This window comes from Alligator sinensis, unplaced genomic scaffold (genome assembly GCF_000455745.1).
Source record: "Alligator sinensis unplaced genomic scaffold, ASM45574v1 scaffold66_2, whole genome shotgun sequence".
In the NCBI taxonomy this organism is placed as follows: Eukaryota; Metazoa; Chordata; order Crocodylia; family Alligatoridae; genus Alligator; species Alligator sinensis.
In genome coordinates this window covers 1,086,270-1,105,019 of record NW_005842489.1, presented here as the reverse complement: position 1 = coordinate 1,105,019, position 18,750 = coordinate 1,086,270, and the positions used below count along the sequence as shown (strand labels likewise).

Sequence of the window (18,750 nt, the reverse complement as noted above, 5' to 3'; positions counted from 1 at the left end):
GGGAAATCGGCTGTGCCTAGCTCCCTCTCACTGCACCCACCTGAGGGAGGCATGGGGGTGTCTCAGTGGGTGTGTGGAAGCCCACTGAGAGACCCCCCCAATGCTTCCCTCAAGCAGATGCAATGACGGAGTAGACTGGGCTAGAGAAGCCTGCCACTGACTCCACAGCGCTCAGCAATACTCAATAGCTCAGGGAGGCTGCGGGTTATGCCAGGAGGTGTGCCGAGTGCCCCAACCTGCTGGCCTTGGCCACTGTAGGCAGTCCAATGGTCCTCTCCCCCACACCAGGAAGGCAAACTTCTGTTCACTCCTGACCTAAACTAGGGTGCTTACAGAAACATGTGCCAGTTTGAGCAATTCCACCTCAGGCTTTTTGAATGTTTGTACCTAAGTCTTCAACCTTTACAGACTCAAGGAACCTCTCATTACAATCAAGGCACCTCTCAGAAAATGCCATCTCTCATCTTTCACTCATTTCTTGCCCACAGAAAAAAAATGTAATAGAACAATTCTTCTGTTGCAAGCAATTTCGAATGTTTGCTCTTTTCTATCTCTAGATATACCTTGTGAATCATGTGTAGTTGTTTACACACCTAATAGCACAGCACCCGTCAAAGGAGATCATGGCATCCTGGTTGGGAATCAGGGGGCTGTACTTTGCTGCTGGATATCTTGGCCACTCCAGGAGATTTAGTTTTAATAAACATATATCCTGAGATCAGTTTCAATTTTCCATCAGCAGGCATAGGGGAGTGTTCTTTAAATGTTTGTAGTGTGATCAAACAGAGATTATATTATAGAAACCTTCTACCATATACAGAAGCATAAATAACTACTAGATTGTCTATACTGTAAATTGATTTTTACTAAACAAATAAGCAAATAGCTCTCAAATGTATTTTTCATAATTTTTGTATACAAAACACATAGAAGAATAAAGCTTTTAAGTAATAGTTTTACAGAAGATATCATCATAAACCAGTTTCAGGTGTTCTCATATTCAATGTCAAGTTCATAAATAACTGTGTATTCTGTAGAGCTGTTCACTGAGATTATGCTAATATGCCCTTTTGACACATTTCTGGTTTCAAATAATTTATAAGATGTCTACTTTTCAGTGACATTTAGCTTTTATTCAAAATGTGAAGTAGTCTAAAATAAAAAATATGCAGTTACTGACTTCTCGTCTTAATTTAGGGACAAGATCCAGCATCAATGAAGACATATAGTAACTGATAAAAAATGCGGACTGACTAGTAATTCTGAGCAATCTTTGGGCACTCAAATAATTCTGGTTAAGCAAAAGAGACTAATTTAAATGATAAAAGGATCCTTCTCAACTGACTTGCTTCAAACAACCGGGATACCCCACATTTAGGGTGCAACTAGTGTAGTCATAAATCAGTTGTGAAATGTATCTATTGTATTTTTCTCTTGAACATTATACCACACATGATTCAATTTGAATCTTTCTGGGTATAGAGCTCCTGAATATTCAACTTCTTGATTGTTTTAAAATGCTTTAAAGGATTATGCTTTAAAAATTCACTAATATTACCTGCATTTTTAGCACTTTAGTTCATTATGACAGTGCAGTGAAAATTATCATTTAAACCAAATAAGTGGCAAAGCTGAGGCTGATTCATGATTGACAATGCCTAAATCAGTACTTGAAACAGGCAGCCAAAACATCCTTCCCCCTCTACCTCTGACTATCACCACCCACCATCAATTTTTAGGTGCTAAGTTACCAAAGCACTGTTACAAGTATCAGCAGAAATTAGATTATAAAAAAAAAAATACACTAACGTGTTTACATTTCAAAACTGGGGTTTTTTGGACATCTTTCTTTTTTTCAAATAATACACCTTTCCCTTTCATCTCTTCAACTAACACACATTTTATATCCCTTATTTTCATCACAGAAGAAATCATATCATAAGATAGCATTCAGTAGTTAACCATACTTATTTTGAATTTCAAAAAACATGGACCAAGATTGGTTCAAGTAACAAAATATAAATCAGGATTAAGAGAGACTCTTCTTCAGAAAACAATGTATATGAAGGTCCCAACATTAGTTTTTATTGATACACCTACAGCACATTCCCCTCTATGAAAGTCTCTTCTCCCCCCCAGAAAAGTCTGCAAAATAGAGTGGTAAACATTCTTTTCAACAATGAATTCTAGATTCAGTATAGAGTTCAGCTTCTAAAATGTAAGAGTTGCAGAAATATAAAAACACATGATGAAGCAAAATATTTTAATTCATAAGCCAATCATAAATAAATTCACCTAAAAGAATGAACTGAATAACTTAAGTTGTGTTTTTTCCTCTGTGGATTCCAATCTCTTAATGTCTTAGTCAACTTCATTCTTTATCTAGGGCAAACTGATTTGTCGTTGAACACTCAACACTGCTGCACACTGAACTATTCATTCTTTAGTTACATTTTTACATCTTCTTTACAAATGTAACACTTATGTACATTATATATTTTATTTCTACATTTCATGTACTTTATTGAAATTCTAGAGTCTTCACAGGGAAAATGTTGAGTCTTTTAGTAAATATGAATCATTCCTTTTAAAAAGTAATTGATATAAACAAACAACATACAGTGTTGCCCTTTGGCTTCTCTGTTAGAGTTTGAATCCAGAAGGGTTATCATAATAAATGTAAGAAAAAAAGGTTTCATCTAATTTTCCATTTCATTAAGAAATATCCCACATCGCTACATAAATTCATCAGCTTGCAATAAACAGAGCACCATACTGCTGCACTACTGGAAGCATGTATAAACCAATTTAAAATGTACTAGTGAAACAGCTTCATTACTCCTACCATGTTTAGGCTGAAGCAAAATTGTGTAATTCCTCTGGAAATACAGATGTATTTGTCCATTAGCTTGGAACTGGTGTTATGGACTGTATATTGGGAAAAACAGACTCCTGTTACTGAAACTTTCTATGTGCTTTTCTCACAGCTGATGTTTGCATCCACAATCAGGAAGTTGTTTCTTCTTTACTTCTCTTTCATTTACAAGTCTGCTGTTGAATCTGAAGTAAGTATTCATAGTATGAGAAAGCTGCCTCTGTCCGATCTTCAATTAAATGCTGAAAAAAATCTGTTTTGGCTGGACTCTCATCTCTGAAAAAGAAGAGAAAAATATATGATCCATTAAACATTAATAAAACACATTTTACAGAAAAGTATAAACAGAAAGTCCACATAATGCTTATTGCCTTGAGAACTACATGCAGCATAAAATTATTAATGAAGTATTCCATTTTCCAACAGTAAAAATCATGTTATTATTGTGTTATAAAAAGAACACTCCTAATATCTGAAATGAAAAGATATTTAAACCTGAAAAAAACAACAAAAATGTAAGTATGATAAAACATTAGAATAAAAACAATTTTTGCTAGCAGTTATCATGACCTGTAGATAGTAACAGGCCATCTATAGGTTACAGTTCGACTCCTGATAATAAATATTTAAACTTTTTACATATCTGCAACACTGAGTTCACTGCTGACATACAATCTCCTCCAGGCAGATCAGTAATGTTTAAGTTAAGCATAAGAGTCTGTAGGATCAGTGAGTAAATTCAATTTAGCACAAATCATTCTTTATTATTTCTACAGCATCTAGCGCAATCAAGCTAGAATCCTTAAAGCCACTCAATGCTACTGCAACCCAAAGAGCAGCAATACCAGGAGTTAAATTAAGTCCTTTCAACCCTCACTCTGAATTTCTTGTTTTTCTGTTAATTTGATTCCAATAATTGTTACTTTATAGTCTAGAGTTACCCACTGAACTACTCAATGGGGTGGGTTTTTTTTTATGTATTCAACTTTTTATGTTGCAAAACATTTACTTAAGACATCTTTTACAGAAATTTTACTGTTAAATAATACATTTTACAAATAAGGAATCAAAGGAAATTCTGATTCAGTCTTTACTACAAGGCAGTAAAGTTCCAGGCATGGCTATACAATTTATCCAAACCACTTTTGTAAGATATAAATATACATACATAAAAATGTATCAATATAGCACAAAAAACAACTACTATTTGCTTCAAGGGTAAAAGCTGGCAGCTAAAAACATAACATACTTTCCTTAAAAACAAACGGACCAACCAGTCATCAGTTCTAGTAAATCGATAATTGTCAGAGATGAAAAACTATTAACTAAATAGAAGAATTTCACAAATCCTAGATGCTTTAAAATAGGCCATGGATTGAAAAGGCTACAGGATGTCTATGAAGTAATCCACTGATAAATTTATTATTAACTTCTATTAGGCAAACAGGTCTAGTTTAACACTAAACAATTATTAGATATTAGAAGTTATGCTTAAACTTTGATTGGATATTCAAATGTTGAGAGAGTCCAGAGAAGAGTCACCCGTATGATCAGACTTGCAAGACAAGCCATATGAGGAAAGGCTGAGGGACCTGGGACTCTTCAGCCTAAAAAGAGAAGGCTAAGAGGGAGGCTTGGTAGCAGCTTACCGCTACATCAGGGGAGTACATAAAGGGCTCGGCAAACAACTACACTACACCACCCTTGGGGAACACTAGGAGTAATGGCCACAAACTCCTGGAAGACCGATTCAGGCTTAACATTAGGAAAAACTTCTTCACAGTTAGTGTCTAGACTGTGACTAAGCTCCCTCCAGAGATGGTGCAATCACCTACCCTAGAAAACTTCAAGAGGAGACTGGACAGTCACCTTGCTGCGGTCACGTGACCCCACTTGTCTTTCCTACCTAGTGCAGGGGGGCTGGACTGATAATCTTGCAAGTTCCCTTCCAGCCCCTAAACTTGCAAAGGTGCTGCTTTTCCTCTCCTGCACTGAACAGCCTCATTTCCCAATTAACTTCAATTAGAAGCTGAGGGTGCTTAGCCTCTAATAGGATTATGTGAGAATTACTACTATGAAATCTAAATGTGTTCCCCTGAGATGCATATATGGAAATCAGGAATGTTATAATAAATGTAACTAAAGATGAACTTACTTTATTACTTGAAGAACTGGGTTTAGAGGTCTACTGTCTCTAAGCCAGGATATAAAAGACCGTGTTCTCTCTGAAGATAGCGTATCCAACTCTGGAAGCTGGGTCTGGTTAAAAAAGCCATGAGAAAGAGAGGCTATTTCTTTTCAATATATACTAAAGTAACATGAAATCATGCTGAAATAAATGAATGGTTGAATGAAAGCCAGAAGGTATGATATATACTAATCTAGAAAAAACCACCCCAAAGTATCAGATTATGAATGTCTTCCAAATAGCTTGTTTTGATACACTGTACATGGAGGTAAAGAATGCATAGATACCACAGAGTAGAAATAGGTACATGATGAGTTTAAAATGTTTAGTAGAAAAGGGTATTCTCAGGACATGAATCTCATGGAAAATAGCCTGAACTTTTTTTTTTTTTAACAAAATCATCTGCCACATATTGTATTATTGGTTCTTGTTAGCTTACGTACAATGATTCTGTATCTGTCCTTTCATTTGAGCCAAAAGTAAATGTTTAAAAAAACTGCATTTTAATTGAAAGGTATTTAGAAAACAGGCCCACAGAAAACTAATTTCCTTTCTGGAAATATGGTGTTTTAATTTCCCCTCTGTACATACACATTCAAATTCTTGAATGTTGTGCTCCACAGTAAGAGATACTGACAAACACCAAAACTAAGTCCTGAACTGAAACCACTAAGGTTCAAAACAATGACTTTAGTGGGCTCTTTAACAGGCTGAGGGATCACTGCTAAGCAGCATCAGATATTTCAGCCATTTCTTCTGAGTTAGTATACTGCATCTGAATCATCTGCATCTGGAGAGCTGTTATAGATGTACCAGGAGAAAATCTTTCTCTGAGATCAAATGAGTTTTTTTTGTGGAAGAAAGCTGGGACACTCCCAATATCCCACAGCCCTCTGCTGTCTCTCTTTCCCCTTTTCAGAGGGCTGGAGTGCTTTTACACTCCCTTTCTTGCCATGTTTTCAAGCTCTGCAAGTTTTCTTTGAAAATTGCATCTCCAAAAATGAATGACCGTCTCTAGCCCAGTTATTTGACTCCCTGGTCAGATAGATATGGACTGTGGGGGTTTCTGCCTTCCTCTGTAGCAGGGGCTATGACCCTCTACCTGGGATCTCTTGAGTATATATTAATAATAGAGGTAAACTGATACATTGGTCTGATATAGGATCCGTACTGATATAAAGAAAACTGGCTGTATCGGATATTGGTCCAAGGGGCCAATGATTTGGCTGATAAATGCCTGTGTTGCACGCAGCTGCTGTGCAGCACTCAGGCAACAAGGAGCACAGCCGACAGCGTGGAGAGCTGCCTCCAGCTGGGAAGTCTGGTGTGGTGGAAGGGGAAGGGGCGAGGAAGGGGAGTGGGGGGGCAGATCAACACCCCCTGCAGTGAGTGGGTGGAGGCGGGGTGTCAAGCTGCGGCTGCGGTGGGCAGCTGGCGGCAGCAGCGCTGAGAGCAGAGTGGCAGCCAAATTCGGGTTGGATGCAGCACCCTCCCAGCACTTCCCATACCTTTCTGAGCCCAGCCCACACCGAGAAGAACACTACGCAGCCCCGGCTGCAGCCTGCCCCACTCTCCGACCTCCCCCATGCCCTCCTGGGGTGCAAGAAGCAGTGGGAGTCGCCTCCTTCCCTCCACGAGCTGCGGCTCTGGCTCCCCACCCCACCCCACCCCTGCCTGGGCAGCACCTGCCCATGCCCCCTCCCTCACTGCGGAGGTCGTTGATATGCGCCCCCACACCCCTTCCCTCCCCTTCCACCATGCTGGATTTACCAGCTGGAGGCAGCTGTATCAGAAATCGGATCGGTATCGGCTGATATGCCTCCTTAAATATTAGCTATCAGTATTGGCCCCAAAAATCTCTATTGGTGCACCTTTATTTAATAATCTTTTACAAAAGCAGGACTTTGGCTACTATGATACTCCTGCTTTACTTGTGGAAAGATAGGTTATGTCTTGTGTTGTTTCTGGGTTGACTATAGTTTTACTAAGAGGTTAGATTTTGGATTTGTATAGGATGGTTTGGGTAAGGATGATCCTGCCTCAGGCAGGGGGCTGCACTAAATGACTTTTGGAGGTCCCTTCCATCCCTGCTTCTCTATGATTCTGAACCAGTGACAGAGTACCCAGGGGTGCCACCAGATCCTTTGAAGGATGCTTTGAGGCACGATAAGATAAGTGAGGTATAAGGAGGTAAGCAGATAAGCTAAGTGCAGGCTCAAGCTTGTCCCTAGATCCCCCACCCTCACTACCTAGCCCCTCTGCAAGGAGATAAGCACTGTAGTATCTAGTTTCTGAAATTGGGTGCCATTCATATTCACAAAAGTTATGAAGGGGGTGCCTCAAGTCCAAAAATGTTGAAAACCACTGCTATAGCTTATGTAGCTTGTGGAACAATTAATATGGGGTCAAAAACAAGTCTTTGACTGCATGTTTAAAATTAGTTGTGTTGCCACCTTTGTAGTAAATGGATGGAATGAGCTATATTTAAAACAAATCCACATTTCTGTAGTGATTAGTCCTTCCTTATGTAATGAATCCTTCCCTTTTGCATAAAAAAACCTGTCCTTGTATTATGTCTCCCCCTTGATTAAAACTGTATTGGCGCATTTTGGTTCTCTCTGAATATAGTAATTAAATAAAAAATGTTTAGCATCTTGCTAAAGTTCCCTCTACATGTTCTTTAATATTTTGGAAAAAATTCCACAGCTATCTTGTTGCTTTCTACTGAAGTATCACTACATCTGATTCAAACAACCATAGGCAGAGATTTTCACTGTGTTTGGCAGACTTGAAACCACACATAATTCTCCTACCATGCACAAATTCTACCATGAAATCAATTCAATTCAGCTTCTCAACTGAACAGAGTCAAGAGAAATGTTGATTACTTATAAATATACATATGATATGATCCAAAACATTCAAATGCTTACCAATTTCTGGGGTACGGCTGCATAGTTTGGGTACCCAAGTACATCTTTTATGAAGTTATTATCACAACTTTTCCCAATCCATATGTAAAAAATCTACAAAAGATTAAAATTAGTCTCAGTAAAAGTCTTGCATATTTTTTAGAGGAAAATACAACCTGAATCCAGAGAATTCATGCTTTGTTTTGGAACGTAGGTTTAAATGGAAATGGAAAAAGTATTTTAAGAACTCTCGTCTGGGATATACAGTATTTAGGAGATTATCTCTTGATTTTTTTTTCCAAATATCCCAAATATTGAAATTATGATATAGAATTTGATAATTCATTCAAGGAACTATTATTATCGGAATGTATTTCTAATTTAAAATCAACTGATGCACAAATTCAGTAACAATTTCAAAGCACATTCTTCTAGAGCCAAGTCTATATACTTTGCTTTGTCAGTAAACTGGCACCATCTACAGGAAGATCATTTAATAGCATCAGAAAACTACAGTAAGTACGAACACTGCAGTAAATTTTATACAGGTGGATGTCACTGTACCGTAAGCACAGATACAAGGGCTTATAAGTACAATAGCTGTTTTACAATAATTTCTAAACTGGCTATTCATAGTGGGCTATAACATTTGTACCGCAGCTTACTGCAAACTAATTTACCTGTTCAGATAAGCCCTAATGTTCTGAAAATCTGACTAAGGTCAATAATTTTTTCTGACTTTTATAGACAAATCACTTTTCAGACTGAATCCTTTATATCCACAAGTTCAGAGTGCTTCCTTTCCAAATTAAACTAACAATTTGTGGGAAAAAATATTATGGCACTTTCCACAGAAATCTGGATCATTTTCTTTAATTGTCATAACATAACTTTCCCCACACACAAACATAGTTCATATAAGCCACAATTCATATAATTTTTTTGCAGAAATCTAGTTGGTTTAATAAAAGATATCAACTCTACCACGAGTTCTGATATAATTCATAGAAGTATTTAAGTACGTCCTCAACTTTGATGAGAATCAAATATGGGAGTAAATGTTTTGCTAGAGCAGACTTTAGCATGTCCTGTTAAGCTACCACTTTCAAAGAAAAAACTCAGTGGAAAAAGGAAGCTTTAAACACTGTCATTAGAGTCCATAACAACATGAAAACATTAGTATTCCGTGCTAGATTAAGAATCTTCTTTTACTAAGAGCAAAGTGTCTCAACTGGGACAGGAATTTAGAGCCTTGTGTTAATCACTGTGTTGCTCTGCTATAGTACTTGTGTAGTAAGTTGGTTATTATTAAAAGTTAAACTCATTTGTTATTGTCTAAATAAAAATGAATCAAAGTAGTAGCTTACTGAGCCACAGTCCATAAGAAAAACTCCTTCTCTTGTCAGCTTCTCTGCAGATAACTTCTGAAGAGGAGGTTGAGGAACAACCTTGTCGTTAACATGAATTGCACCCTGTAATACAATTACAATAGTAATTACAGTTACAATTATAATAGTAATTACAATAGTGCCCATTACATAAAACAGGATGTATGATTAATTAACTTTAAGCTTAATCATTTTTTGACAAATTAGGTAGTTTAGTCTAAGTGTTGGCTCTCTAGTTGTATTTTAGATAGATTCTTATCTAACAAAATCCCACCTCTACCCTTCACGTAAATCTTTCAAAAATTCTCATTCTGGAAAGATGTATCTAGAGACGTGATCTATTTTACTATATAAACTAAGGGATGATAATTTAACTAAGCACATTATGTATACTATATGTCTCCATGCTTACTGTGTGAACTAAATACTAATATGTATATTACATTAAACAGATTCTCACTCTACACCCAAAAACAAATGAAAAAACCTGACCTTTACTAACTAATGAAAAAGTTACAAATGGTAATGTCAAAGACTCCCCAGACTGTTCCTGTAAACCAGAAGGCTGGAGGAAATTGTGGTGGTAGAAAGCACCTGGTGGTCAGATCCTGCTTGGAGACATTTGTGGCAGCTAAAACAAGTCTGTCTTTGGCACACTGCTCTGAAATACACTGAATGACCAAACAATCTCTTTCCCCACTCCCCGCCTGTACCTGAGAAAGCATAACAGAATTGCCAGACCCTACAGAAGCTGGATTACACTACCCTGTCAATGTATTTGAGCCCAGTGTTATAAAGGCAGGCTGAAGATCTATTACTAAGGACCTGTGGATCATTCTGCTAAGAATATGAATATGAAAAATAATTACATAAGTGATAGTATATCCTCTGGGCTGGATTATGATCTCATCTAAAAAATGCAGCACTACCTTAAATACAATGTGAAAATGAAAACTGTAAGAGCGTCTTGGAGAAGAAGTAGGAGCTGTACCCAACTGTAATGAACATCAAGAGAAGGGGTCTGTATTTTAAAGGTCAGTAAATTTAAAATCCACTGCAAGAAATATGACTTTAAGCAATATTGAGCTATGGAATTCATAGCTCTATGCAAGCTAAGACACTAAGAGAAATTAGATCTGACATCTTAGGTCCACATTGTTTTTGGGTATGAATATATCAATGAATGACACAATGATCCCAGTGTTCATAGAGATCACCTGGAAACTATCCCAGGATTTTGCTTTCTTGACAGAAGTAAAAGACTACTAAAGAAATACAAAAACAGACTGGAGATGACTACCTCATGGCACAGATAAACCAAGAGTGAGGGTGGGAAGGGAGTACACAGATTATTAAGAATTTAACTTAAAAAGAAAAAAGGGTACATTTGAAAAAAGACAGGAAAAAAAATAAGAGGTCAGAAATTCTTAAAGGGCTTCAACCATTATTTTAGGCCTTGAATCACAGAGTTCTCCACGTAAAGCCAATGGCAGTTGAGAAGCACTATGAAGTAGAAAGCAAACTGCCCTTTCTATCCTTGGTGCAGAGCAGAAAGGAGTGGAGTTAAGTGTGCCCTAGAGATATTACTGAGGCAAAAACTCTCCTCTCAAGGACAAGTGGCATTATCCATGTTCACCCACAGTGAGGATTGTGCATATGGACAATCCCTCAAAGGAGAACTGCCTTGATTGCATGCTCTTCTCAGATATTTTTTTCCTATACAGTTTAAGTCTGCCAGGCTTATTTAAAACAAACCAACAAACAAACAAGGATAAAACAATGAGGGCTCAAGAGCCAGTACAGGGCAAAAATTCCAAATGGAAAAAAAATGGAAAAAAAACCTCCAGGCTGGCTAGAGCTACTCACACTATGCAAAATAAAGTATTTAAAAGTAAAGTATTGGCTTCACTTAGCCAATAAAAATAAAATTTTAAAAATGAACTTCTAGCAAGAGATAACTGAATTGAATCCCTTGGAACTAGCAACTTTGTATTTACTAATTAGATTTTTTCAATGCATTTTCCTTTAGCATTAATGGCCGAGCGTAAAACAAAGCTACTTTAGCTTTTCATGTGTCAGTAGGAAGAAAAAAAAAGATTGACATGCCAAAAACAACTAGTCATTTCAACTGTTCTTGTTGGCACTAGCTTCAACAATTAACTGATACTGCAAAGGAAGGCATATTTAGCTTCCAGCTTACTATTTTCAACCTGAAGAAACGGTAGCCTACAAGTTAATTCTGTAGCTGAACAATTCAGATTTAAGGAGTGTAAGCAAAAATCAATGATATGTAATTATATTTATGACAGCTAGTGGGAAATTAGCAAACAAAACTCTACTAAGCTAAAAGTTGTATCTGTCATACATATGAACAACTAGCTCTACTGAACGTTTCAATTGTTAAAACACGTAGAAAAAACCCAAAGAAACCAAATGGCTCTTTACTTTAAACTCTGTGTTCTTGCACCAAGCCCAGCACAGCACAGGCAGCGCATTAGCTGGACCTGGTTCACTCAACATCTGTATAGATTGGGCGTTTTAGTGGGGCTTTTTTTGGCGTGTTTATCTAATAGCAGATTGAATCACCTTTTGAAAAAAGTGTCAAAAAGCCCAGCTGAAGCGCCTGATCTATACAGATGCTGCAGAGCCGAGTCAAATAACACGCTGCTTCTTCCAGTCAAGCACATTTTGTTTGTTCTTTTTTAAGGTCTGCAAGCAACCTTTACTCATTCTCCACAGCCAAACTACAACTCAAGCATAGCCTGCTGATTTCATTATCTTCACATGATTTTAAAACTTTACCTTTAGGAACCAGATATGCATTATCATTTTAGCTTTCCATAAATTGGCAACAGATGGCAAGATGACAGAATAATAGTCACTGAAACATGATTCTTAAGAACATGTGCAGAAAGACCTTGTGCACTCATTACCCATCCTGTATTTCTGGCAAACCTTGTAAGCACACTTAGCTTTAGAGGTTATTCCTGATTTTTATAGTTTACCATGTCAAAAATGGTAGAAATAAACATTTAAATTACAATCAAAATGTATAAGAAACTGTTACCATAGGTTCAGTAGATTCTGCAATGTGTTTCAGTTGTATTCTATATAAAACAGTTCTATGTTATACCTCATCTGTCAATCTGTCTATCCTGTACAAGTTGGGATGTATCATTTTCATCAGATGAATAAGAGGCTGACTCTTCATCTGGCACATGGCATATACACGGTCATCCAAGCGTGTGCTAGTGCCAGTTCTAAAAGCTTTCTGTAAAACAAAAAAGTATCAAATTGAGTTTAAGACCCTTTTTATATGTTTTATAAGGAATTTTAATATATCACGGCAAAACATTCATTGCAAGGAACTCAAATCCAGAGTTGACAAAAACGCAGTTATTTTTATGAGGAAAAAGATTCACTTTATGTTAATTATAAAATCAAGTTCAATCTGAATGCCAAATTTGAGGCACTTTAAATAGAATTCATCCTCCTGCTGTTCTGAGAAGTATTCAAGGAAGAATCAAGAGCAAGATGGTTTCTCCCATTTATCATAGATTTATATTGCTGCTTTCAGCATTTTTCTTCTATCTTTATACTTAATTCCTATAACAGGCTATGAAACTTACTGCCAGCAGAAATCATTGAGGTGAAGAGTTTAAGAGGTTTCAAAACGAATTAAAAAACACATCCATTATTATATCCAAATTTAGGGCAATAAAGATTAAAAATAATCAAGAACTGTGCAAAATACAGAGCAGCACAGACAGTCCTCATATTTCACAGTACAAACCAGGCTTCCACAAATGTGGGCCAGAAAGAATCTTTTCTGGAGGACAAATTATTCCATAACTGCCTTCTGCAGGTTTCCTTGCACTTTCTTTTGAAGCACTTCATAAGCACTGCTGGAGCTATTCATCACTGTATAAATAACGGACTCCTCATTGAAGAAGGGACCTGAAATGGGGTGCGTCTATCAGTGGTGAGAGCTCCTCACCCATACAGGTTGGCCTGCTTTCAAGACTAGACTTTCCTGCAACTGAAAACCCTCTCAACAAACAGGATGGATCACCGTTTTAGACATGATAACAGATTAGCCTTATTGGTGTGGCATGGACATTTGTTTCCCCAGAGACAAGCAGCAGCAGCACTACTACCTTGCAGTGTAGGTGGGTTATGCTGGTGCTACTTTTCCCTGGGGAATGCCCATGCCACACATGATCTAGCGCGCAGCAGGTTACCCCAGGTTGGGTAAGGGAGAATGAGGCCAGCAACTGTGGTTAGTCCCAGCAGCCTTAACCGGGGGCCTTGGGGAGTTGCAGCTGCTGTGCGCAAGCTAGGAGCCTGTCCAGGAGCTGCAGTGTGGCTCCAGCCAGCCAAGCTCTGGTTTTGGGCAATGCGTACTGCCGCCACATGTGCCGCCATGTGTACCACCCCGCTTTGTTTTTGGCATGGGTTTTTTTGACCCTGGAATCTCCAAGGGTAACCCCTTCCCCCCTCCCACAAGGTAGCAGTATGGTGAACACCTGCACATCCACGCTCGTCCATGGCCATCCAGATGTAGCAAGATAATTCCTATATTGAAAATTCAGAAGTCTGTGCAGTAATATAGCTTTAAAATGCATGGAATCTCTTCTGCTTGCATAAAGTACTCTAAGAACTCAATTTCTCTGGTCTGCCATGTTTCAGTATCATTTCCAGTCTCCTTTCTGTATCCCTTACACTTTTTAATATGCAAAAATTTGTTAGTATCTGGTTTCATAGTTTCATAGATGTTACGGGCTGGAAGGGACCTTACAGGTCATCAGGTCCAGCCCCCCTGCACTTGGGCAGGAAAGACTGCTGGGATCAGATGGTTATTCCTTCACCTGCTGTTAAGGGACTTTTAAATCATTGTAATCTATACACCCCTCCTATGGACCCTCTGCAGAACAAAAAGATAGCTTTGCCACTCTTTTCCTTGTTTGTTGAGCCTTCCAGGGTACCTTGAAGCAGACAATCCTAACAGAGATAATGCTAGTGATCCTCTGGGTAGAAAAAAAATAATTTTCACTTTATTTGTGAATTCTGGAGATTTACCTTTTAATTTGGAAAACATTATACAAAACACTTCAGGAGATGAGAACTCACAGAAAATACTTGCTACACCTAACCATAAAATTAATTTGAATTTTGTTTTTAAATTTAAAAAATTTAAAGTAAAAATTGAAAGTGCCTGTGAACTATTACACATTAATTTGAGGTGAGATCTTAAACCACCTATTTTTAGCTTTAATCACCAGTTTCATTTAATAATGTATAAGAATAACATCTGTTGGTATACATTTCACTTCATTGATCATTCGTGTGCGTGTCAGATATGTTGAGAGTATTTAATTGATGTGTTTTCCTTCATCATGGAAATTGAGCAAGTAGAAATAAGTGGCTTCTAGCAATAATTTCAAGGAAAAGTGTCAATTCCAAATTTTGGAAATGTTAATATTCACAATACTGATATTTTACATTTTGTTTCGAAATAGAAATGACATAGAATACTGAATTTCAAAAATACATGTGCTTAAAGTTTTGGTTAGGGACTGATCAGATAACATCAGTTAAATCTTTTGTGCTATTGAGCTTATTTTTTAATCAAACTATTGCCACCCAAAGAAGAGATCGTTCCACTTTTCCAATAATGTAACAAAGGAGCTACCATAAAAAGGGGGAAGCTGACAGACTCTAGATCCTAATATTTACACCAATGACTCATTGGTTTAGATTTCACAGCACGCTGGTTGCGAATCACTGGGTTAGATTGTCTATTGGAAGACAGTTAAAATCGAACACAACTTTGTATTTGATCTAAAAAATGAATGCCATTAGATTATAAAATACCTGTTTAAGAAGAGCCAAAACATACAAAGGAAACAGCTTGAGAGAGTTTGGTGCTATCAGAGTAGACTGTTGTAAGTTTGAGACTGTTGACATATATGCAGACAATGAATCTACCACAGCATTCACTAAGGCATCTCTTGCATCCGACAGACTTGATGAAACTGACCGATCCACAGCTGTAGAATTTAAGCAGCAACAAACAGGACATGCAAGTTTACTGACTGTATTTTAATATGAGAGTTGTAAAAAGTATTAGAAGTCAGTTGCTTTGTTATAGAATTTTAAAGAATTTTAAATAGCTGGTGAATTTCTATTAGAAGTGAATACATGAGTTTTCTCTAGGAGGGAAAAAACAAATCTGCTTATGATGTATAAAGAAAAACGGGCCAATGCAGTGACTCTTTCTCTGTTCCCAAGCTCCTGGAAATCTATGATACTGGGGGAGTAAGAGAGAGAGTAAATGTACTGTTCTTTAAGTGCGAGATTGACATGCTGGCAAGAAAAGAAATATTGAATCAGAAGCAGTCATTAAAAAGAAGACCTACTCAGGAGATTGAAATGAAAAATGAAGAGGCCTGTCAAACAAAAATACCGAATGGAATGCCAACTGGTTTTTAATAAACTGCCTATTAAATTGAATACTTTGGAAAACTGCCACTGGATGTCTTGTTCTACTTCAGTCATTTCTAGTGTCAACTTCAGCAGAAGCTTCCCCCTTATTTCTCTGCAGTTTGGCCAAAGCTTCTTTGAATAACTGACCTAGAAAATTGTTTAAGTTTCCTGTTTGAAAAGATTGCCTGCCTGTCAAATACTGAAAATAAACTGGCTATTATGAGTGTCATTCTTTATTCAGAAAGATTTGGTAATTCTAAAATCTCATTATACAGTAAGATTACAATTGGAGGAAGAGTGGAGTTAGGAGTTGAGCTGAAATCTCTTTGGCTGCTTACAGATGTAACCCCCTCCCACTCCAAATAGTGCTTTACTTTAAACTTCGTACATCCCCATGCTGAGCCCAGCACATGCCCAAGAAGAGGCATCACGTTAGTTTGACTTGGCTTGCCCAATTGTCTGTACAGATCACACACTTGAGCAGGGCTTTTTGGGTACTCTTATCTAATAGCTGATTGATCAGTCAGCTATTAGATAAAAAAGTGTCCAAAAAGCCCTGCTGAAGTGAGCAATCTATACAGACACCGTGGAGCCATGTCAAACTAACCCAATGCCTCTCTCTTCCAGTAAAGCACGTTTTGGGTTTTTTTTCCCCCATGTCTGTCAGCAGCCTTTGTGCCCAGGAGCCCTCAGGAAGTCTCCATGTTTTGCTGATAATTTCAACAAATAAAGATTCAATCAGTTTCTCTCCCTTCCTCTCTCCCTTTTTAAGTGAAACAAGGTACAGCCTCTAAGAAGCTAAGTAATGCTGCTTGCAAAGTACAGCTCCTGCCAAACCTAACAATTAATGCCAGATTTCCAAAATGGACAACCAGTAAACTGACCTTCTCCAGACAAATTTATTCTGCAATTCCAGTCTAAATAAGTATAAAATTAAATAAACAGTATATCACAGACTTGAAGCATGCATTAAAATTTGAATATATTCATAAAATGGTTATATTCTGAGACATGTAACTGCACTAAATAGTACTTCTGATCTACTTGTATTAAGATATATATTGATCTGTTTCTCTAACACAGCTGCAGCTAGTGCAAATTGAGCTTCTTCCTTCATTGCTATTCCAGGACTAGAAATATCTTTTGGTTGTAGGAAGCCATCTGCTGGGTGAATGTAAATTTAGCATCTATAAACTAAATGTTATTAGTTTCTCCTAATAAAATTTGTTTAGTAGACCACTAAGTTAAAAAACAGCATAGACTAAAGGGCTAAGCACTTATTTCCTTCTGTAGACAGTGCTGTGCTCCAGTGACAATGATGAACACGAAGTTGTTGCTGGCAATCTATGTAGGCAGCAAGTTGGAGTGTCAGATTCTTCAGGTGACAGTAACATGAGCTGCCATCCCTTTCCATCTGAAGTCAGGACTTCATGTCTTTTCTTAAAACATACCGGGAAACTACTAACCAGTGGTTCTCAACCTTTTTAGACCAGAAACATCCTTGGATAGACTTGAAGCAACACAGGAAAAATGAGCCTGAAGAAGGGTGTTTGTGCCCAAAAGCTTGCTAAGAAGAATTTTTCCTATTTGAATTGGTCTAATAAAAGATACTGGATTTACCCAAAGAATCTTGTCTGCCTGTCCTTAGACCAACACGGCTACAACCTACACCCATGAATTTTTAGTTTTCCCTCTTTCTGCATACCGAAAAACAACAGAGCAGTTCTTCTGTTGCAATGAACTCAGAAAGACCACAACTAGGGACTTCTATCTTGTGAATCATGTCTGTTAATTTAACAGTGCTAACAGTGCGTGACATCCTGTGGCACCCTTAAAAGGATCTCAAGTCACCCCGGTTGAGAATCACTGTACTAAACTCCCATACAGACTCTTTTTTCTTTTAAATTGATAATTTATGAATGTTGAGCTGACAAACCCAGGATTAATAATAAATCATTTCTCTTGCCTATTTCTAGTCCCTGGGCACCGTGATCCTGCTTTTATCCCTACCTAACCCATTTCCACAACTCCTCATCCCCTACTCCCCTCCAGTCCCTGCTTCCTTTTCCATCCCCCATTTCCATTTCTTCCACCCATTCCCTGCCTCCCTCACCATAACCATGCTCCTTAGTCTTCTGTGGTGTCCCTTTCCCTCCCCCTTCATTGTCTGGTTCCTGCTGCTTCACCTCTTCATTGTCCTTCCAAGATTCCCAAACCTCCTCCTAAAACCCCTCTGAAGGTGCACCGATACATCAGTCCAGTATCGGATCGGCACCGATATAAAGAAAATTTTCTGTATCGGAAATCAGCCTGATGCGGCTGATAATTTGTTGGATAAATGCCCGTGCGTGCGCGCAGCCACAGTGCAGCATGTAGACAGTGAGGAACAGAGCCTGCAGCATGGACTGCTGCTTGCAGCTGGTAAGTCTGGTGTGGTGGGAGGGGACGGGAGAGAGAAAGGGGGAGGGCAGGGGGTGGGGAGCAGATCAAGGCCCCTGCAGTAAAGGAGGGTGTGAGGCTGGGGCTGCCCAGCTGGGGCGAGGGTGAGTGAGACAGAGGCATGGCTCGTCAGGGTGTGCGGGAAGGGAAGGGAAGGGGTGGCTCCCACCGCTGCGCGCTACTCGTCTGGCAGCTCCTGCTGCTAATCCCGCTGCTCATCTGGGAGGGCATGGGGGGGGTGGCATGTGCCCTCAGATCTGTTCAGGGCAGGGTGGGCTGGGCTTTTCCTGGCTAGGCAGATCTGGGGGCACACGCCCTCCTGGACGAGCAGTGCGAGCCATCAGATGAGCACTGGAGGAGCTGTGGGCAGCTGCGGGAGCCGCCTGCCCCCCCGTCACACCTCTGTCTTGGTGCTCACCCCAGCCCCAGCTTGCAGCTGCAGTCCAACTTCTGCAGATCCGG

The 18,750-nt window shown here is 38.6% G+C and overlaps 1 protein-coding gene across 1 annotated transcript in view; it reads right to left on the bottom strand.

Annotated features, from left to right (window-relative positions):
• Positions 1–847: 847 nt before the first annotated feature.
• Positions 848–18,750, bottom strand: part of SEC24B (SEC24 homolog B, COPII coat complex component) — a 97,915-nt gene continuing 80,012 nt past the window's right edge. The window contains exons 19-24 of the mRNA XM_006031254.2: positions 15,238–15,413; positions 12,497–12,634; positions 9,343–9,447; positions 7,997–8,089; positions 5,031–5,134; positions 848–3,151 (exon numbers count right to left, since the gene is read on the bottom strand). Of these exons, the coding sequence (XP_006031316.1) occupies positions 3,037–3,151; positions 5,031–5,134; positions 7,997–8,089; positions 9,343–9,447; positions 12,497–12,634; positions 15,238–15,413 (731 nt within the window). The 3' untranslated portion in view covers positions 848–3,036. The remainder of the gene's footprint in view (positions 3,152–5,030; positions 5,135–7,996; positions 8,090–9,342; positions 9,448–12,496; positions 12,635–15,237; positions 15,414–18,750) is intronic.